At 41.6% G+C, this 20797-nt stretch overlaps 1 protein-coding gene and 1 long non-coding RNA gene across 4 annotated transcripts in view; one reads left to right on the top strand and one right to left on the bottom strand.

The window, feature by feature from the left end:
• Positions 1-2967: 2967 nt before the first annotated feature.
• Positions 2968-7032, bottom strand: LOC112984000 (uncharacterized). 2 transcript variants are annotated; one of them, XR_010385857.1, is made up of 3 exons: positions 6913-7032; positions 4220-4337; positions 2968-3357 (listed from the first exon to the last, which is right to left on the bottom strand). It is a non-coding gene; the product is annotated as an uncharacterized LOC112984000 (long non-coding RNA). The 2 variants fall into 2 exon arrangements; XR_010385858.1 differs by lacking the exon at positions 6913-7032 and adding an exon at positions 6061-6172.
• LOC112983999 (protein mono-ADP-ribosyltransferase PARP8) overlaps positions 6300-20797 on the top strand; it is a 117487-nt gene continuing 102989 nt past the window's right edge. The window contains exons 1-3 of one of the 2 annotated variants that reach the window (XM_064500955.1): positions 6300-6442; positions 7523-7596; positions 8360-8414. In XM_064500955.1, coding sequence (XP_064357025.1) covers positions 6432-6442; positions 7523-7596; positions 8360-8414 — 140 coding nt within the window. In that variant the 5' untranslated portion in view covers positions 6300-6431. Of the gene's footprint in view, positions 6443-6877; positions 7597-8359; positions 8415-20797 lie in introns of those variants that run through there. The other variant, XM_026101489.2, reaches the window with a different exon arrangement.

Raw genomic sequence — 20797 nt, 5'->3', positions numbered from 1 at the left:
CTAACTGAATTGACAATTTCCGCAATGAAGACTTGATCTTCAATATTAAATGTTAATATTCTTAGACATTATCTTTTTAATAAGAAGCTAGAATGCTGACACGATGTCCTTAAAAAAACGGAGATACTTTTAACTATTTCCTCTCTTCCCAGTAAAAGCATTCCTACTCCTTTTCTCCCAGTTATTTCTTGATTTTCTTTTCATTAACTCCTCTCCCATTTTCCCCTGACACCTCCTTCCTGCCAAAAGTGTAGGTTAATCTCTGAGCAGTCATTTTCTTGAAAATATTGCACAGTTTCTTTTGTACTTGCTATATATCTCCTTGAGGGGTTTCAGGTTTTCTTTCATTGGCACTTCTTTCATTTCACTTTCTTCTTATGTCGTAGACAGCTAGCAATCACAGTACTGGATGTTTGAAGCTGTTGATCTACTGAAAAGTCTTGTGAAGTTAGCAGATGGTTTTAAAAGAAAAGACACCTACTTGAAATTTGATAAGCATGATTTTGTGCTCAAGATAAACTGTACGAAGTGCCTCAGATAACTAAAAGGGAGTGGACGTGTTTCTCCAAATATGTTGGTTCTTTTGATTTATGACTCCACAGTCTTTTTGCCTAAGAATTTTGTATTTATTCCAGTCTCTTTTAGGTAGAACAAAACAATTTTTTTTACTAGTTTAGACTATGGTGTTACTTAGTTTTTCATAGTGAATTCTGCATTGTGGATACTGTTGGCTCACGAAGTACCTTAGGGTTAAGATAATGGGGAAACTGGGGAACAGGCTGACTTGTAGTAATTGTGAACGTAGCTTGAAAACAAATTATCTGGCTAGCTACCAAATGATATGATCAATGGGATGAACACTGTACACATAGGTTTGGCTGGGTTTCCTGGCAGCTAAAGAAATAAGCAAAACCCCACACAATGTACTCCCTTGTATGAGTTTCATGTTAAACACAATGCCTGCGATATTGTTTAGAACAAAACCAAAGAAAACAAAACAATACCTGCTTTGGATCCTGCCAGGTTGCACAACTGTTTTACTAGAAGAGAAACAGCCATAAAGGATGGCCTATAAACAGCTAAAAAACTAAACCCCTTTTCTTAACCATAGGGGCACTGGACAGCGGACTGTGGGAAAATGACTGAAGGCAGCACCCAGGAGGAGGCTGAAAGTTACGCTGTTGTATGGAAGCTTGGGATGATTTTGGTAGGAGTTAAATGAGACAGATGCATACAGTCACTAATTATCATAAATGTCACTTTCTTTTATGTTTAGTTCCTTAAGATTAAAGAGTGCTTTGGTTTAAGAAGACTGAACGAACATTGCATTAACCCCTGGTCCTAATCTTCTGAAGTGAACACATGCAGACACCCAAATCTAATTACATCTGTGGGGTTAAACACAGTTGGTAGCGCAGCAATAGCTGAGCAAACGCTAAATGAGTTTCCTTGGGTACAGGAAGTAGCGTAGTTGCAGCAGCATGAAACTCTGCATGTGCTAATTTTCCCTCTTTCTCAGCCTCTCATTTAGAGTTAGCTCAGAGATCAAAACACTACCCCACAGCTTGCAGTATAAATGAATCTTGTTGGAACTAGTCTTCAGTTTCTAAGGGCTAATCTTGCAAGGTGCTGAGTGCTTCCACCCCTATCAGTTTCAGCTGAACTGAGAGTACTTGGCAGTTACAAATTCTTAGTTAAGATCAGGCACAGGTTGGCTGCAATTGAGGTTGTTTTAGCAGGCAAGCATCAGTACCTGATAACAGATGGTGACATGGTGAATCATATTTACTGTTGCAGAAAATGGACTAAATTGAATATTTTTAGTAAGGTAAGTGTTTTACAGTTTGAGTACTTTCTGGCATGACTACTTGCAATTAAGAAATTGCAATCTGTATATAGGCAACAGACGAGTTTTGTTCTAAGGCTTTTTTTAACCTCGTGTTTGCTCAGCAATTGAGAAATTTGCTAGGTGGTAGGTTGCAGCTGTGGCAAATGATACGTGTTGTCGTGCTTATGCTTGAGCCATTCACTAAATATTATAGGTTGGGACTAAATATAAATTGACAGCGCTCACATGCTTTCCACAGGCTGTAAGTATGAATATTGTAGTCATCTACATTCTCTATTCAGTGAATGAAGAAAGTAAAGCTCTTGAGAAATGGATTTAGAATAGCCATAACACCAGACAGGGAGCATAGAAAATGGCCAGCTGAAGCTGATCTGGCCTTCTGCCTCTCACCTGGTTTAGGTGCTTATCTACACCCCTTGAGATAGGCCTCTCCATGGAATTTCAGTTCTGCTTTAGAAACCATTTCCTAGGCTCAGGCAGGCTGATGTACCTTCAGGACTGCATAGCTCAATCAGTGTTCGAGCTTCAGGCATTCTTGTAGTGAGAGACGTTTGTGGAGACAGTAAGCGTCAACTTAGTGTCAGCCTATGAGGATAAACTCGCAACTCCCATCTCCCAGAGAAATACTCTGTCTACCAGGCTGCAGACTAATCTGGATGGAGGCCCCGTTATTTACCTCACTGAGCACGGCCGCTGGGCAGGCAGAAGTGTCCAAGACTTGTGGAGATAATGACTGTGCTGGCAAGAAGCAACTCACTCAAGAAGCTGGCAGGGAACAGGCATAGGGTTCCCCTTTGGGATTTGCTTAGGTGACTGACACCAAAAAGCCAATAGATAAAAGGTTTTAAAATACTTCTGTTTGCCTGTGTTATAAAACTCCAGTTTCTGTAGAGAAAGATCCCTTTGGCCCTCTTCCTTGTGCTGCCTATGAAGTGGCAAGAGTGAGATGGAGGAGGGGAACTGAATGGATAGTAATGAGTCTTGTTAGAAAAAATAAGATGTTAACTTAATGGTGTAAGAGTTAATGAGGAAAGACAAAAGGAATAGGAGAAATGAGAGTAATGGGAAGAGGCTGAAAGATGAGATGACATTAATGAAGGAGGAAAAACAAGAACAGGTTAAAACAGTCATTACAAAGTTTAATGTTAAGAGTTGCAATAAATTGTGGTGTCATTTTGGACTCTGATTGCATGATTTATTGGACATTGCTGAGAGCATTTATCATGCCCGCAGCCATAAGGATAGTCTTGCTGCCATCTGGAAGGACGAGTACTCGGTCTTTGCTGGAAAGTTAGAGGCTACTGTCACAACAATCCCACACATCTGTGTGTAACACCTGTACATCCTTTTGTTTTGTTTGAGGTGACTCTTGCTGCTGATACAATATTTTTTAAAAAGGAGAAAAATATAGTCACTTTTGAAATTTCAACAATGAATTAAAAAGTCAGCTTTGGTCCTCTGGTATATCAGTTCAATGTTTATGTCTTTTTCTTTCCTCCACAGCTATTCTGAAAAAGCAAATGAAATATGTAATGTTAAAATATGTTACCTAAAACTTTGTCCCCACTAGGATAGAAGAAAAGGCTTAAAATCAATTTTAAAAACTTATGGTGGACAGGACAGATGACAGTTTAAGGCACCGTTTCATGTTGTGATCTAGTCATTGCCTCGCTATTCTTCACACAAAAATATTTAAAGCTTTTATGTATCATACCAGTATTTTAAGTTATGTTATTAATACCATTTAAACTGGCATTCTTTTTAAAAAATTGGAGGCTTTTTATCAATGCACCAATGCCAACCGACTCCCAAAATCATTTCAGATGCGTTATTCACACTACACTCTTAAATCATGATAGGTACACCATATTAGTGGTCTTTGAAACCATGTCATCACAGACTTCCAGTGATGATCTGGCGAAGCCAGTCTATTGAAAACTGTTTAAGGATTTGAGTGGCTTTGTATTCTCTTATGGATTACTTGGCTATGGATTGTGGCTGCCTAAAAGCAGCAGTGACCCTCCACTCGGATGGACAACCGAGAGCAATGGCATAGAAGACAGATGACCTGAAATCCATCTAAAACAAATATTCTTAAAGGATTTTAACTTTAAACTCAGGTATTATCTTAATGCAGGGTATAAGATTATCACTGTTAATAACAGAGCTCTAGTGAAAATTATACTAAAGTTTAAAGCTAAACTTTTTTTATGCTTTGGGACATATTTTTACAATGCACTTGTTTCACTTCTCTTTTGTGGGGAAAAAAGTAAGTATTATTCCTACATATTTCACAACTTAATGCCTATGTTTTCAGACTTTAATGACACAGTCATTTAGAAACAACCATATCATTTCGAGGCAGCTTACTGGAAAGGGTTGTGTTGTGTTTTATTACACGAAGAGTGGAATGATACTGCTCCTTTAAGCATTCCGCCTCCCAGAGCTCAGTGCCTGCAGAAATTAACTGGTGACTGGCAAACAGTGGCTGAAATCACAGAAAGAGCAAATTTTTAGTTTGTTTGGTACCCAAGTTTCAGCTGGGGCATGTAAAAGTCAGAACAGATACTTTTATAGTACTTACTATTTACCAAAACAGTAAAAAAAAAGTAATATAAAAATTACTTGCACTTTTTTGCTTAATTGTGGTAATCAGTTCAGTACAAGCAAACTGGCTTGAGCTGAATTTGAGACAACAGTGAAAATGACGTGAATGGATTTTCAAGAGCAGAAAGACCATTGGAAAGACATACACTGAATTCCCTTGAACCAAGACCCTTACTTCCAAAACCGATTGTCCTATTGTTCTTGAAATTGTTTGGAAAACTCTTCAGAAAATTTCTTAAAGATGTTGGTACATCATTTGGGGGATTACAGCACACATAAAGACATTGCAATAAAATTGAGGATACTTGAATGTCAGCAGCTTTACGTATTTCAGGATTAAGTCTAACCCTAAAGACTCACCTTGATTTTACAACGTGTTCCATTTTCAGTATTTGTAGCAATAGAATAACTTCAGTATATTATTATATATTGAGCTTTTCCTCAATGAAATCAATCACTCCTGCTCCAACAGTACTAGAGTGATCAGATAAGAAGAGGGCCAAATTGCCTAAGAATCTAGAAATCAAAGGGGCACTTACAATAAATAATAATATATATTTAACCAAACAATTTTTTCCAGACTTTTTATTCTATTCAGTTCATGTTGTGAAACTACATACCAACCATATTAGTTTTCCTGATGCTAGTAGTGTTTCTTTGTGGGTGACTTTTTAATTCACTGGTATCAAATCTGTGAAAATAGTCTGAGGTGTAAAAAGGCAGTCAAGACTTGTGCTAATTGATATGGCACTGAGAATAACCCTGTGGTCAGAATAAGCTGTGAGCACAACTGTCAGCATAAATATCTTGTAAAAATATAGGCCTGTGATCCCATGTCCTGATCCATGTGGGAGGGAGAATCTTTCTCTACAAGGCTGGGGATCAAAAACTCACCAGAATAAATCAAGTTCTGATTATAGCTTCTAATTTTGATTAGGGGCAAGGCAGCAAACATGGCTGCCTCTGTGCCAGGCTCCCATCGCAGCCCGCGTGGGCATACCTGGCGGGCGGGCAACAGGGATAAAAGCTGAAACGATGTAATAGTGGCAGAAAACTCCAGCGAAGCCTCACTCTTTGAGCAAACTGGTGTAACCTGCCAGGATTATAAAGTCCTACTGAATTGGGCTCCATCAGTGAGTACAATGACATGCGCTGTGTTCTGCCTTGGACTGCAGCAGAGGAGAATTTACTGAATAGCACTGGAAAGTTGTCTGGAAATCTCTCTTCAGAGGTAAATTCTTTTCTTAAAAGCGGAGAATTATGTCACACGATGGATTTTTGTTCTCTTTAAATCCTATCTGCTTTTTTTATAATTTCCCTTATGTTCCCTCCTTCAGACAAGAAATCTTGTCGTTAGGAATATATACGGAGTCTCTTTATCATCACGTTTCAAAATATTTCCCCTGGAGAACAAATAACAACATAATGATCATGTTTGTCCCGGGGCTTGAAATCAGCTATACATGATTAATACAGACTTGCTTAATGAAAAAGCACTGAAATGATTGGGCTCCATAATGAATAATCCATGGGAGTTGTTTAGACCTGGACGAATGCTTAAAAACTGAATTTTATGAATATTCTCTTTAATTTTTTTAACGAACCTGTTTCCACTGTGCTCACACCCATTTATTTTTTTCTTAACTATTCACTTAGCACTTTGGGTTATGGACAATACTTGGCTTTGTAGAGTTAATCATCGCATTTCAATTACATGACAGTTACTTCTTGTATCGCGTTAGCGCCCGAAGCCTCCAGCCTGGACTAGTGCTCCCTGCTAGGCACCGTGCTAGCGGCGCGTCCCTTCCCTGGAGCCCTTCGCTTTTAGCGGCAGGTTTGCCACAGACTGACGGGAGACGAGCGCGATTAAAAGCCGCGGTGGTCGGCGATGGATTACAAACGCGTTCTTTCGCTCTTTACTGCTCTCCGGTGCGCAGCTCCCCGCGGGTAGCAGCGGAGCGGAGGTCGGCAGGGGATGGCAAGGCGGTAAGGGCGGTTCGCCAGCTCCCCCGGCCCCGGCGAGGCCCCGGGGGCGCCGGGCAGCGGCTCGGCCCCGCGCGCAGGCTGCGCCCGGCCGCGGCCGCAAGCGCGGGCAGGGGGCGGCGGCTGCCGGCGGAGGGGCGGGCGAGGGGCCGCGGCTGCCGGCCGAGGCGCCCGGGGCCGCTGCCCGCCGCGCCGGGCCGGGCCGCGCGGTGCCGCCGCCCGCGGCTGCGAGGCGCCTCTGCGGGCGCCGCCGCTGCGGCCCGGCGCTGCCGCCTCCTCCCCGGCGGCGCCGCGGCCGGTGCCGACCTCGGAGCCGCCCCGGGCCGGGCTCACTTGCCATCCGCATTTCGCCGCTGCTCGGGAGGAGGCGGCGGCCGTGGCCATCGCGCCCGCCGGGCTGCCCGCGCGGTCCCCTGCGGCCGCCCCCGCCCGCCCCCGCGCCGCCTCCGCCGGGGGAGCCCGCGGGGCCGTACGTGCCGTCCGGGAGCGAGGGGAGGGTCTGCGGCTCGGCGTCGCTGCAGCAGCGCCGGCCCCGCCGCGCCGCGCCGCCCCGCGCCGCCAGGGACCGGGTGCGGGCGCCGCCGCCGCCGCCGCCGCCGCCGCCGGGCTCTCGCCGCTGCTGCTGCGCGGCGGCCGCCGCTGGTGGCGGGCGGGGGCAGGGATGTGAGCTGTCGGGCTGGCTTTGCCCCCTCCCCCTTTTTTTTCCCTCAGGAAAAAAAAAAAAAAAGAGAGAAACCAACCAACCCCCAAAACCCTGGGGGCTGGGGGTGGGGGGTTCCCGTGTCGCCGCCGCCACCCTCCGCTGGATCTATTGTCAGGGAAGGAGGAAACTGCCATCCGCCGGCAGCGGCGGCACATCTGGGCGGGCACATCTGGGCATGCAACATCGGCTCCCGCCGCCTTCCTCCGCCGTCCTCCGCCCGGCCGAGCGGATCACTTCGGGGCTGGGGGAGGCTGCCGCTCGCCGGCCCCGGGGTCCATCTTTTGGACTATTAAAACTGGCAGAGCGGGGGGTGGGGTGGGGTGGAAATAAAGACTGCTCTTTTTTTCCCCTGGGATTTATTTCATGGGGATGTGTTCAAGACAAGAGAGGATTCAGAAGGATATTGACGTTGTGATCCAAAAGTGCAAGGCGGAGAAGGACTGCCTGTTTGCAGGTGAGTTTATGTGCCGGGCGCCAGATCCGCGCCGCGCCGCCCCCGGCTCCCCGCCCGCGGCGGCCCCTTCCCCCGCCGCGCCGGGCCGGGGGCACCGCCGGGCCCTCGGGGGGGCCGTGGCGGGGGGGGACGGCGGCCGCCGCTGAAGCCTGCGTGTGCGTGGCATCAGCCCCCTTCTCTCCTCTTCCTTCCTCCTCTCCTTCCGAGGGCATGTGAGGGCAGAGGGGACGAGACGCCGGCTGGGAAAGGGGGGGCAGCCCAAGTCAGGGAGCGCGGCGGCGGCCACAGGCCAGACCGTGCCTCTCGGGTGTGCATGCGTGTGTGCATGCGTGTGTGCATGTGCGTGCATGTGCGTGCGTGTGTGTGCGTGTGCGCGCCTGCGGAGGGCCGCTGCCCGGCGGGCGCGGGCGCTGCGCCCCGCGGAGGACGTGCTGCGCCCGAGCGGGCGGCCCCGGCCCGCGCACAACGGCGGCGCTTCGGCCCCTGCCCTGCCGGGGACGGCCCTGTGCAGCGGCTCATCTGCCGTAGCAGCAGCCCGGCTCGTTGCTGCCTGTTGCCTTCACTGACAATGGAAATCCCTGCCGTTGCCATGGCGCCGGAGCACTTGTTGCGAGGGGCTGGGGGGGAGAGCTGCTGCATTTCCTCTGATTCACGCTAGCCCCCCCTCACCGGCGGCGGGAGCCTGGTCCGGGAGACCTCAGCTCCCGCAGCTAGAGCGAGGAGCGGGTGCGGAGTTACAGTAACGCAGCCCTTTGTGTTTCAGATTTCAGGTACTCAGACTCCACCTTTACCTTCACCTACATTGGAGGCTCCAAAAGGTACTTTCTTGCCATAATGACTCCCTTCATTTCCTGCTTCTGTGAGGCACATTGATTGATACACCACAGCGTCAAGCTTTTTTCCCCTTCCTCTTGAAAGGCGGATCAATAAATCATCTGCATTCAGCCAGATGTAAACTGAGGAGAAGGTGTTGAGCGAGGTGATCAGAAAGGTGATCCTGGTTGTCACAGGCTCGTTCCTCTGCGTTCTCCTCTGTGGCACTTTGCTGTTTCTGTTTTTTAATTTATGTGTGTACGTAGACATTGTGCCATATGTGAACTTAGCAGAAACACAACAAAGGCAACACAACAAATATGAAATAAGAAGTTAATTCATCTTAAAAAACTGAGAAAGTTATGGTTTTAATAACAAATAGGCCAAATATCACATCAGCATCTCATTCACTGGCATTTGAGAGCCATATTTAGTTCCATGGCAAATGCAAGGCTGTCTGCAGTTGACCAAATTAAACTACTCAGATAATAAGTAAAATGTCAGTCTAGCTTACAACATAAAAGTGTATGTTGTTTTAATTGAATGTTAATTTAGGTATTATTTCTAACTAGATCCCAGTTTTTGTTTAGAAATTGGGTTGAGCATTTGTACATTTTTAATTACATGTCATCGTTTGTTTTGTTTGTCTGTTTTCAAAAGAAAACATATTTAACAGCTCATATTAGTGGAACACACATCTTTTTTGTTTCTCTGCCTTCTAGTTGGCTTTCACTTGATATGCTTATCAGGCTTGGAGAGACATCCTGGTTTTATTTTTTACTTTTTTTTTTCAAACAGTTCATCTGATACGTGTGGCGGTTGTGTTTGTTTCCCAGGGCACGTCAGTTTGAAGTACTGTACTCTGGACTCTGAGCTTCGCAGGTGACCCTTGCGAGGCAGGCAGCGCTCCTCTAGCCGTCCGTTCGGCTCCGTGCCTGCTTCAGGGGCTGCCCGCAGGATCAGCCTTCTGCAGGGGCCGCAGGCTCCTAGGCTGCCCAGAAAAACGCTCTCCCACTTTCCTAGCCTATCGCGTCCTGTTGAAGGAAAGACGAACTCCTGTCATTTTCAGTGGAGCAGAACAGGTCACCCAGTAGCTCAGAATCAAACGTATTTACAGGTTGCTTAAAGTATACTCTTTAATTTAGGGTTTTAGCATATGTTTTAGTTTGGTCTTGTCTTAAATGACAGTTTTGGAAAACTTGATGCAGTTGAAATTAGCTTACAGAAATACTATTTCTTATAATTTAGTTAAAACAAATTGAATTTGAAAGTTACTTTGCACTGTTTTGTAATCCAAACATTGCAGCCAGAAAGCAGGAAGTGAAACCTGTCTATTGTTTCCATTTTCCAAGCTGAATAAAGTAAATAGCCTGAGGGCATAACTGATGCAAAACAAACTAGTTTGCAACATCGAAGCAAAATATTGTCACTTCTACAAGGAGAGGCAGAAGATGGCCTTGCATCCTACAGCCTAGAATTTTTACTAAAGTCATCGTTAGCTTAGGAAGCTGTTGGCTTGAAAGTAGTCACAGGATCTTGCAAATTCAAACTGAATTGAGATACAAAAGTTATGCTTAGAGAAGTTGATGGAAGTGGGTTATTATAGTGCATACTCAAATTTCACCTTCCATTTGACGTTTTAGGGATGTTCAGAAAGAATACTTTGAAATAAGGGTTTCATGTGCTCTGCTTGTTTGTTTTTTCGATTTAGAGAGATGTTCTACAATATTCTTAGTATGCAGTGGTGTACTGAGTGGCTAGTTTATGGTAGTAAGCTCTCTTCATACATAAAAGGAAAAACCTTAAGCCTTAACCATTAAGGGCCAAGCTTCTGTTTCTCATGTCAAGGGTGAGTTAAAGCTTTCTTCTTAGAGAAAGATGCTGGTTGAACATTGGTATATTGTAGTAAGTGTAACCTTTGGACAGGACTCCAGCGCAGGCTCTACAACGTTTGGCCATGGTGACTTGTCTGTGATATCCATTTAGGAGGGCTATCCAAAGATCTTGTACTTGGCCATGATTTTTTTCCTGTGGACATTGCTGTGGCAATTGACTTTTCGCATGGTGATCCTGGCTTTGACTATTGCACTCAGGAATTGTCCCTATTTGGCAAAACCTTTATTAACTTATGGTACGCAATGAAGGTCCTGGACTGAGTATCAGCTTGTATGCCTTGTTCTGTTACTTCACATATTCAGTCTGATGACTTTATATTTTTCAACCACGAACACAGGTTTTCAAGTAATGGGCAAAGGGCATGTGCTCAGTCTTCAGAGTGAGAAACAGGTTTAAATCTGTAAGAGTGGGAATGGTGTGTAAGGAAGATTACGGGATGTGCTCAGTACTTTAGCACTCCTTAGTGAGGCTTGGAACTAGGTTTTGTCTTTGCTTCCTTTAGATGTTCCTTTATGACACTCACATGTTACTGTGTAGTACAGCTTTGTTGTGTCTGCTCTGGCTAGGTACACAACCAGAAACACCGCAAAGAAGACAGTCATGTTTTATGTTTGAGAAGGAAAATTCTTTGCTTTACCCTTGCATAAAGCAACCTGAACACAGCTGGGGGGTTTCCTGTGCATACTGTAGTTGCCGGTGGTGCATGTTAAGTCCATTTCTCAGGGGTTTTAATTTAAAAACTCGGAGCCAGATTCTCAGTAAATCAGTGTAAACCCATGGAAGTCAGTGTACCAGTACAATTTTGGTTATAATGATGACCTAAGATTTTTTGTTTGTTTTTTTAACCGTTAAGTTTATTTGTGTGAGATTTTTCTTCTGGGGGCCAACTTCTCTGACTTTATCAGATTTTCCCTGTTGCTTGGATTGACTGCACTGCCCCTTTGTACATTAGCACTATTCAGATGTTGAGGTGGTGCATAACCACATTTCAGGTCAAGCCAAGCAGATAGGCCTGATCCGGAGCACATTTATCATAGCTTCTGAGGAGTTAATTTGTATTCCCAAAGTAAAGTCCTGAACCAAACCTTGAGGGCATGACTTAGCTTTTGTTCAAGTACAGAGCTTCCAGTGAAACCAACTGAGAACTATTATCTTTTTTGTTCATTATGTAGACCTGCTCCAACATTTGACCCTTAGGTGGTATCAAGCTATTATATTGCATTAAATAATAAATGTGTAAATGATCGTTGGGTAGGCATAAATATGCTTAAAGCAGATCCTGCATTTGCAGGATTTTTCTTGAGAAGTTAGAAGGGAAGAATCTCTGTACAAAGGGAAGAATCTCTGTAAGTACAAACGTATTTGTATTGCATGAATTATCATAAATAATCCTTTACCTATGCAGTTCAATTAATCATTTTGGCCCCAGTTCAGACAGTACTTTATTTTTTCTAAACCAAATTGTGTTCACACTTCTAAATTATTTCAGTTGTTTGACAGTGTGGAGAAGCTTCCTGGTTTGGGAAGGTTGTATTTAAGAATTTGTTAGTGAAGCACATCTTTGTGCATAATATGGGCACTAAATATGAGGCAGATTGTCTATCAGTTTAATTATTTAAATTTCGTTGTCAGAAAGTGATAGGTAAGGTGAGAGGTATTTCTCATAAAGTAAGGTGTTCATTCAGATGCTGTGACTGTGCAAGATTTACTCTACTTTAACTACTTCTGGCAGAATATCAGAAATGGCCGAATTCTTTATGCTTTTTACTGCAGGAACTAAAGAGGATATTAAAGTGTGAACATGTTGAGGTTTTTTTTCAAGACTCTCTCGTCTCCTTTGTCCTATTATCTGTGCCTGTATGAAACACTGCTTCTCCAGAAACCCCACAGACTGAACAGAATTGCTGATCTGTCATCTTTCTAATAAAAATGCATGATGCCCTGAAGTTGTTTTCACTTTATATATCATTTGACATGATTTACATAAAAGTAGTGCCCTGAAAAAAAAAGTGGTTGCCCTGAGAAAAAGATGTTTCATTTTTAGTGTTTTTCTCCCCTATTCTTTTCTGAAGCTAAACAAGGACATCATATCAGTTCTGATATATCTCTTTATTCAAATATGTACTTAACTCCCATTGGCAGTGAGGGACAGTGACAATAAAGGCTGTGCATGTGAACGTATCTTATACTGCAGCATATTTTAAAGAAACTAGATAAGACCTGTAAGAACTAAACACACAGATTAATTTTGTCGGCAAAATTTATGTCTCCCATTTGCACAGTGGAGTCTGATGTTCTGCATTCCCTGCATGAGCAGAATGATGATAATAATGGCAATTCTGTAAATGTGTGGGAAGCTGAATTTTGGTCTGAAATGATTTAAGAAAATGAGTAAAGATTTTCCTTCCTCTTTATTTTTGCTTAAAATAATAGCAAAGTGTTAACTTCCATTGTTTTGATTTTGAACGTTTGGCTTTTGTTTTCTATTCAAGGGGTTATCCATAGTGCTTATTACTGTGGTACTGGAGATTCTCCTATAAATGGATGGATTAATTCCCACCTCGGTGTAGCAGGGAAATACTTCACAGTTGGGGAGCTGTGGCCCTGAAAGGGTAGCTAAAATTGCTTGTGGCTACCTACTGCTAGAGACAGAAACCACGTATTAGAAGTGCAGGTGCATCATGTCCATCGTGTGTTTGAGCTGCTTGATAATAAATGGATTCAAATAACTTCCCCCCCAGAGGCTCTTTGAATTTTGAGGCCCATCCCCTACTGGTAATAACGTGAGTTTAATGAAACTCTGCCTATGTGAGCATTCCATTTAACGAATGATTTTGAAATTCTGGTCTCATTCTGATAATACTGAAAGTCTTAAATACAGAAAACCAGTGAAGAAAATGGTTTCAGGCTAATTGATGTGTGTTTTTGTCTTAAAAATTACATTCAGTTTAAATGTACTGTAGCAAAAAAGGAAAGAATTGAAAGACATTTTTAAACCAAAACATAAAAATGTTTCCATCTTAATATATCCAAATGGAAACATTTTTCTGAACAATTTGATTCTTCCTTTCTTTTTCAAAGTGATCCAGTTTAAGACCAGCCTTTTTTGGATAGGTTAGTTTTAACCTAGTTCATTTGTCCATTTCACTGCATGGCCAAATAAATGTTTTTACTGGCTTTACAAAGGGAGCTATGCGAAGGTTGGGAAGAAAAATTGGGGCTGCTCTTCTTTGAAGCAGTGGTGACTAATATGAGATGAAAGTGTCCATGAAAGTATGGCTTAAGAAGATGAGAAACTGATTTTTCTGGAACCCCTTCCTCTGAATGATTTTAGTGTAGCTGGAATCTGTTTTATACAGGTCTGTAAATAGAGTGCTTAGGAGGGGCTGAAATTCTTGTGCTGGTGCAAGTATAGGTTGTCCTCTACTGCTGACGGTTGCTCACTATGGTCAACTTAGTGTTTTGGATATTAAGTATGTAGTTAGGTTCCAAAAATACCTCTGCTACAGTAAGATAGGGATGAAACCTAGAGGCACAATCTCGTACTTAACTCTCTGTTTAATGCTATTCCAAAATACCTGGAAAATTGTATGTCCTCTTTCAATTTTAACTTTCCTATCAAATACGACTTAGCATTTTTGGTAGGACTACACCTGTTTCTGGAGGATAAATCTGCAGTATGGGAGATCAGCCTAGGTTTAGCTATGGTCTGCACAGGCCCTGATCTGATATGCATTGTTATTTTTGTTACTTCATTAAAGAATCTGTAGATGAAGTAATGTTGAACACAGCCTTGGATACTTATAAAGAACAGTTTTGTGTCAGATATTAATTACACTTCAGTTTTAAAATCTCTCTTTAAAGCAAGCATTTCCTGCCCTATGAATTCCTGATGACATACCTATTCCAATTTAAGAGTACCTTCTAATATTGACTGTACTTAGTACCTGAAACCTACCAGTACATTCTGATGGATAATAATTCCTTTGACAGATACTATGAGAAATGCAGTAGGTGTAACTTAACAAAATATTCATCCTAAGAAGACTCCTAATAAAACACTATAGTAGAAAAGCAATTAAACGCAACATTAAGGGTTTGTGAAAGCAAAATAACTCTGTTCTACTCACGGTCTCATTGAGCTTGCCTTTTTAGATGGTCTTGTTTCTGACAGATCCTTCTTGCCTTGCTGTTAGAGAATCAGTGGTGTCTGAAATTAACTGAATCCCCATCAGTGAGGAGATTTAGGGAGATTATCGTCTTGCAGAGATCGCTTGCTAGTCTGGTGAAGTGAAGGGCTATCTCCTTTCAGCTAGTTACTATACTGATACTAAGAACAATATATTCAAATTGTGAACGTCTACTTTTCTGTCGGTGCAATGTGTTTTTAGGCTTATGTGCCTAGTTTTCAGAAGTGCTGAACTCCCACACCACATACCGGTCTCAGTATTACTGTGCGCTGCTTAGCGCAGTTGAAAAACAACAGGTTCTTTATGCAGGTTTTTTTGTTGTATGAATGTATGCACTGTTGTTTGGATGTTTCACCAGCACTGAGTTCGGAGAAGTGCTTGAATGTCTTTACAGATAACGTTTACAGTAACTTCTTCTTTCTCTGCTTTCATCACATATTTTAACATATTAAGTACCTAAAAATAGACCTGTAGGCTGTCATTGTTAAAGTGTTAATGTGATAAATAAATTTAAAAGCTGAGTTCACTGTGACAAAATTCATTTAGATCACTTTTGTCTGTATGGGGAATAATGCCATTTCTGATTTTTCCTGTTGGAATCTAATAATATCCCATATTTTTCAGTGCTCATAAATGAAGAACTGAAGATACCTGTTGGCATTTTTTTCCATGAGTTACTTACTGTGCAGCATATGAATTCTCATCTGAGTCAGAGTCTAATCACTCAGAATCAAAATACCTACTTCAATAAGCTTCAGCAGCTAGAGGGAAAGTAAATTTTAAACTGCTGGGAGAGCTCAGTTTAGTTACAATTAAAACTAAGAAAGAGATGAAATTTGAGTAAATCTAGAAAAGAGTCCAATATATAATTCTGTCTTGGCATTAAATAAATCACAGTCAAGCGTATAGCTCTTAAGAATTAATGTTCTCCTTGCTACAGGAGGTTGAAGATTTTTACAGCATGTTGCAGTGAATTGGCCTCAGCTCAGGAAAAGGAGCTCATTTTATCAGGGTAAAATTGACTCATAAAGATAAGCTTCTACTATCCAGTGCAGCAGTAGGTAAAAACCTCATTGAAAGAAGAGGGAAGATATAAAAATACCATGCCTTCCCTTCGCAGCATTCGGTATGCTCACGCAGCCTAAATGCCAGATTGCATCCAGCCTATTTGTATGGGAGGAAAAGTAGGAAAGAGCCTTGCATAAGGACTGGGAACAATTGTAGCTTTTGTGAGTCAGGCATCTCCTGGAAAGACCCATTAACTCCAGGGAGCTTTACATCAGACGCTGTGTTTCCCTACCACAAGGGCTAAACAACTTTATAAATGCTTTGGGCATTATGCAATCCAGTGGGAGTAAGTCATGGTCTTGTGCGTGCTCAGATTAGGCAAGAGGGAGTAAAAAATATTGGTTGAATGTTGGAGGATGAGTGTGTTTCCATAATTCAGTTGAAGGCAGAATACTGGTGTGAATCCTTTAGGAGGTTCAGGCTTATCCTGGCTGTTGTAGAAGATTGTGGCTTATCCCGGTGGTTTTTACTGAGCTGAGTCTCTTTGACAAAGTTTGTCCAAGAGAGACTTGTCTTGTGCTCAGTGGGAGCTTGTCTTGAGTGAAGAATTGAGGGCAGAAAGGAAGCTCAAAGAAACTAGCAAGCCCTCTGGACTTCTCCTTCTAGACTTGAGGCACTGATCAGAGCTAAAAGGAACACCAGCATGTCTCCTGTCTGATGTCTAATGAAACAAACTTTGCGAAAAGAGAGTGCAAAAAATGGCAATATACCTTTGCAAAAAAAAAAAAAAAAAAGTATATAATTAAAGAATAAGTTCCTTTCAGCTCCTGTATAGCATTCCACATTTCATCTTGTAGGTTACCGAATGCTGTCTTGGAATCTTGGCTTCATAAATGTTACTTTAAATGACTATTTTATCTTATGGTTATAGATAAGAATTTTTCATATTTTACGAGCAAAGCTAGAAGCCAGGATAATTTTTCACTATTCAGCTGGCTTGTTTCTACCTAATAAGGTTAGTACCTTACTGACAGACAATACCTATATGACAGACAGCATTTGTTCTCAAGTAGAAAAAATAGCCTAAAGGGTAGACATGGTATTCCAGGTCATTAACTTTTCTGCAAATGATAGGATATTTTATTTTATTTTTTCATAGTTCTGCTCATTCTCCTTCATTCTTCTCACCTTTTTAATGTTGAAAAATTCATCTTTTATGGGGAGTTCTCACCCAGTCATAATCATACATACAGTAAGATAGGAGAATAATTAGTATGCATTTCTGGCAGTTTAGGAGCCAGAGTTGATAAAGGTGTTAAAAACAGGAAGCCTTTTATTGTCATAAAAGTACTTACTGAGGGTCAATTACAGCTGTGTAAATCCAGACTAATTCCACTAATGTGATGGGGCTCACTCGGGTCTACAGCAGCATTACTGAATTTTTTATTTGGCCGTGACTGTACTCATAGTGAATGGAAATGCAGATGATTTTTCACACTGGGGGAGTTGGGAAGACCAGAGTTCTATTTTAATACTGCCACCTTTGAAGATGTATCCCCATTTTGAGTACTTTTGTCGATGGCAGGAGACCTGCAATTTATCTAAGGAAAAAAGCTCTCTTTCATGCATTCTTATCAAGTCGCTGTCATTGCAGAGGGCAGAGATAGAAGGCCAATTGTCAAAACCGTGCTCTTCTTTCTGTGTCTTTTTCAGCCTTAGCATCTGAAAACCAGGTTGTCACAGAGTCCTTTTTTAAGAACATAATTTGCTAGGCCACATGAAAAACTTTTTACCTGTCACTCACTCGGAATCAGTATTAAATCTTAAACTAAGTCCCCAAATGGTTTCAGAGCTTTTTGTAGATACAACCATCAGTTGAAGTAGAATGATAATTTCTTAAAAAAGACTACCCTGTGAATGTGCCTAAAAGGGTCATATTAGCTTTGCCCATATTAAAAACACGTGAAATCTGATCATATCAATATATATTTGTACAAGACAGTGGAAATAACATAAAAGAAGTGTGTTTTACAGTATTTCAGACCAAAAAATACAACCTCCAAGTTGTAAGTTAAAAACTTCTGAAACATATACATTTAATTACCAAATTAATGCAGTACTTGTGGACACTATCAACAGCCTTCCCTTATGGATGGGGAATTAAATAAATTAAGGTTGTCTAATGGTTTAACAAGTTTTTATGAATTTTACATCTAGGTATATTACATTTTGTACATCACCATAGCTGTAATGAGGTCACTACTGAAAATTGAGCTTATTAATTCTTTTCTTTTAAGAAGGTAGAGTAAGAAAATTATTTTGCTATAAAGACTTTTAACCGTCACAGAAGAAGGCTTATTAGGCTTGGAATAAAGTTTCAGTAGTAGGATTTGGGGGGGTTATATGTCAAAAAAGGACTTATGTTTTATCAGTGGATGGTGAGAAGAGTGAATTTGGATATATTTAGGTGGCAACAGGAGGAACATAACCTCTGAAAGAATCTCCTTGGGCATATGCTGTTTCTGTTAACTCAGGCCAAGAGGAGTTTTAAATTAGCTAGTATTGGTCTCCAGAGTACAAAATGAAGAGTTGCAGTAATCAGCCTACCAAAGATACAAGTTCTCCTGCCGTCAGCAGACCTATTTGCACATGCTTCATATTGCTACAGGTATCTGTATTACACAAAAGCAGCATAACATTTGACATGTTGTCCTGCTTTCTCAATGTTCCCTGTGCCAAATTTAGCTATTGATGGGAATTTTTACATCAAACTTCAGTCTTGGTTAACTAGTGCTACCTTTATTACTGAAGTAAAATTGCATGGGATTAGCTGCCACTGGTTGAGTTCTTCTTATTAAAGTATTTTGCTAGGTAATATCGATCTGAAAAGACCTTATAAATTCCATTTTTTGGCTATTACATTTTTTCTTGTTTCCTGTTACTCCTATTCAAAGTGACAAATTGTATCAAATTCCTATATTTATTGGGTTTAGCTATGTATAATGTATAATGAATTAGAAGAAATACATTTTCCCTCTGAACCACACTTCAGGGAATAGACAGGAGGAAGGAGACTCTAGGCTCTTTCTGTACTTGAATTTATGTTTTACTGCTATGTGTTTATTTGATTTAGATTGTCCCTCTTGATGTTAATGATTGGTTACTATATTGTTTCTGTGTTTAAACATCAATAAATAGATGTTAAAAAATACTACTTTGTAGAAGTGCTACCATTTATTTAGGCATGAAGAAACACATCTTGATCCTGTAGTTCAGCTAAAAACTGACCTTTGTCAAGGACAACAAACACACCGAGATACGGAGTGTAAATACTTTTTACATCTAGCACTGCCTGGCTTCAAGGCAGGCGTGGATGCACGGAAGGCCCTGGCCTCCTGGTGTGCTAATAAGGAGTAGGCATCGCTGTCTATGAGGGGAGCGGGAGTTGCAGTTACATGAGTCAGGATAAAAATTACAAAGGCTATTGATTATTCTTCCGGAGGACATAAGCTCATCGTCATCTAGGGTCAAGAAAAGCTCCTACCCAAGCTACCAACTCCTTTCTCCCCTCCCTTATTAATCTGGCGTCATGAGCCAGGAGCACAGTGGGTCAAGTCTTTGAAGTGTCGCATAAGGCCTCTGTGAAAGGTGGCGTGTCTTGTCTGGCGTTGCAATTTCTAAAGCATGCTCCCAGGTGTGTTTTAGAGTGTGTAACAGTCACACTGTAGAAGTGTTTGCCATCAGTTCTGAGCAAATCATCATAAATTGCTGATATTAATAAGCATTTCGCTATTACTCTAGTTGCTTACAGCACATTTCCATCTGTAGTTTATCCCAGGTTATTTCTCTGTTGTACATTATGTGAGGCAACATTATCTATATTTTCAGGTGGTTTAAATTGACAAATTATCACTGAATTCAGTAAAATTATGCCAACTTACAGCACTGAGGATCTGATGTATAATTATATTCACCTTGTTAAAGAAGTTTAAATAGAGCAAAGCTAAATATAAATGCAATACATATCTTCATTGACATCTAATAGAATAGTTTAATGTGTAAGTGTGAACACATAGCAAAGTGAAATTACACGTTATCTGTGTTTGCATTTTAGATGGCAGGTAAGGAAGAGTTTCGTGGAAGCCGACAAAGTGGGATAAAAATTGTGTTCTTTGGGAATGGCTTGTATTGAAAGGGGGAAAAATGGGGCAGAGATGCCGGACGTGATGGAGACTTGAGAAGTTTCCCACATAACTAGCAGGTGTTCTTAGCTGTGTGGTCTGAGACTCTCAGGTTTGAATGTGGTGCAACCCCACCAGCAAAGGCACGAGCCCAGAGGCCACGGTGGTCTCTTTTTTTTCACTTTTGGTGCTCGGGTGAGCTTGACAGAGCACTTTCCTGTCTGTGTGCAGCGTGGATGTTCCCACAGCATCACTGGCACAGGGAAGGTCCGAGCCCTGGAAGACATTGCCTCTGCAGCCCCCCTTGGGAGATGATGAGCTGTTCTACCAGCAGATGTTAGAGATGGTTTCACAGCAATCCTGGTCATGCTCTTTCCATTTCCAGCCATGCCACTGGTCAGCGTGGGCTCCTTAGAGCTTTTCTTTGCATCCCTTCTCAACTTGTCATTTTCCATTTTCTTTTTTCTGGCCTTTTGTTTTCCAGAGGTGCTTCGCATGGTGATTTATTATGGCAAAAACTAGCATCTGTTATGTTCATATCGTTAAAGCAGAGAAGCATGAAATAGTCGGTATTCAGTAACTACTGAGCTAGTTAAAAATACAGAGTGTAGATCAGGTATTTCTCAGTTCTCTTCATTCATATATATATATATATTTATATCCTGAAATGCTTATTTCAGTTCTTGGGAAGTTTCGCCAGAATAATAAAGGGTGCTCAGACTTTTAATCAGAGAGATCACATGTTCATTGATGTTCGTTATTCTGTTTCTAGTGTCTTAATATGTGGGTGGATAGGAAAAAAAATCACTGTTGAAATAATTGCAGCTGCAGTCTGAGCTGTTTGCTGAGTTAGGTTTAAAAATCTGTTTTAACTGGGATTTTTTTTTAAATTTCTATTGTACCTAAGTCAGACTCAACAGAGATGTTTAGAAGTAAATAGTATTTTGGATCTTTTACTGTTGATGCTGCACAGTATAGCAACACATCTTAGCTTTGAACCAATTAAAGGTTTAAATTCTTATGAATCGTAGAAAATGTCTTAAGTAGAACTGTGAAGCAAATAAAATAGATACTGCTTCACACAGTTTACCATTCCTCTGTTTACAGGATAGT

This window comes from Dromaius novaehollandiae, chromosome W (assembly GCF_036370855.1).
Source record: "Dromaius novaehollandiae isolate bDroNov1 chromosome W, bDroNov1.hap1, whole genome shotgun sequence".
Lineage (NCBI taxonomy): Eukaryota > Metazoa > Chordata > Aves > Casuariiformes > Dromaiidae > Dromaius > Dromaius novaehollandiae.
The sequence above is the reverse complement of the archived record's forward strand: the minus strand, read 5'-3'. Positions and strand labels throughout refer to the sequence as shown.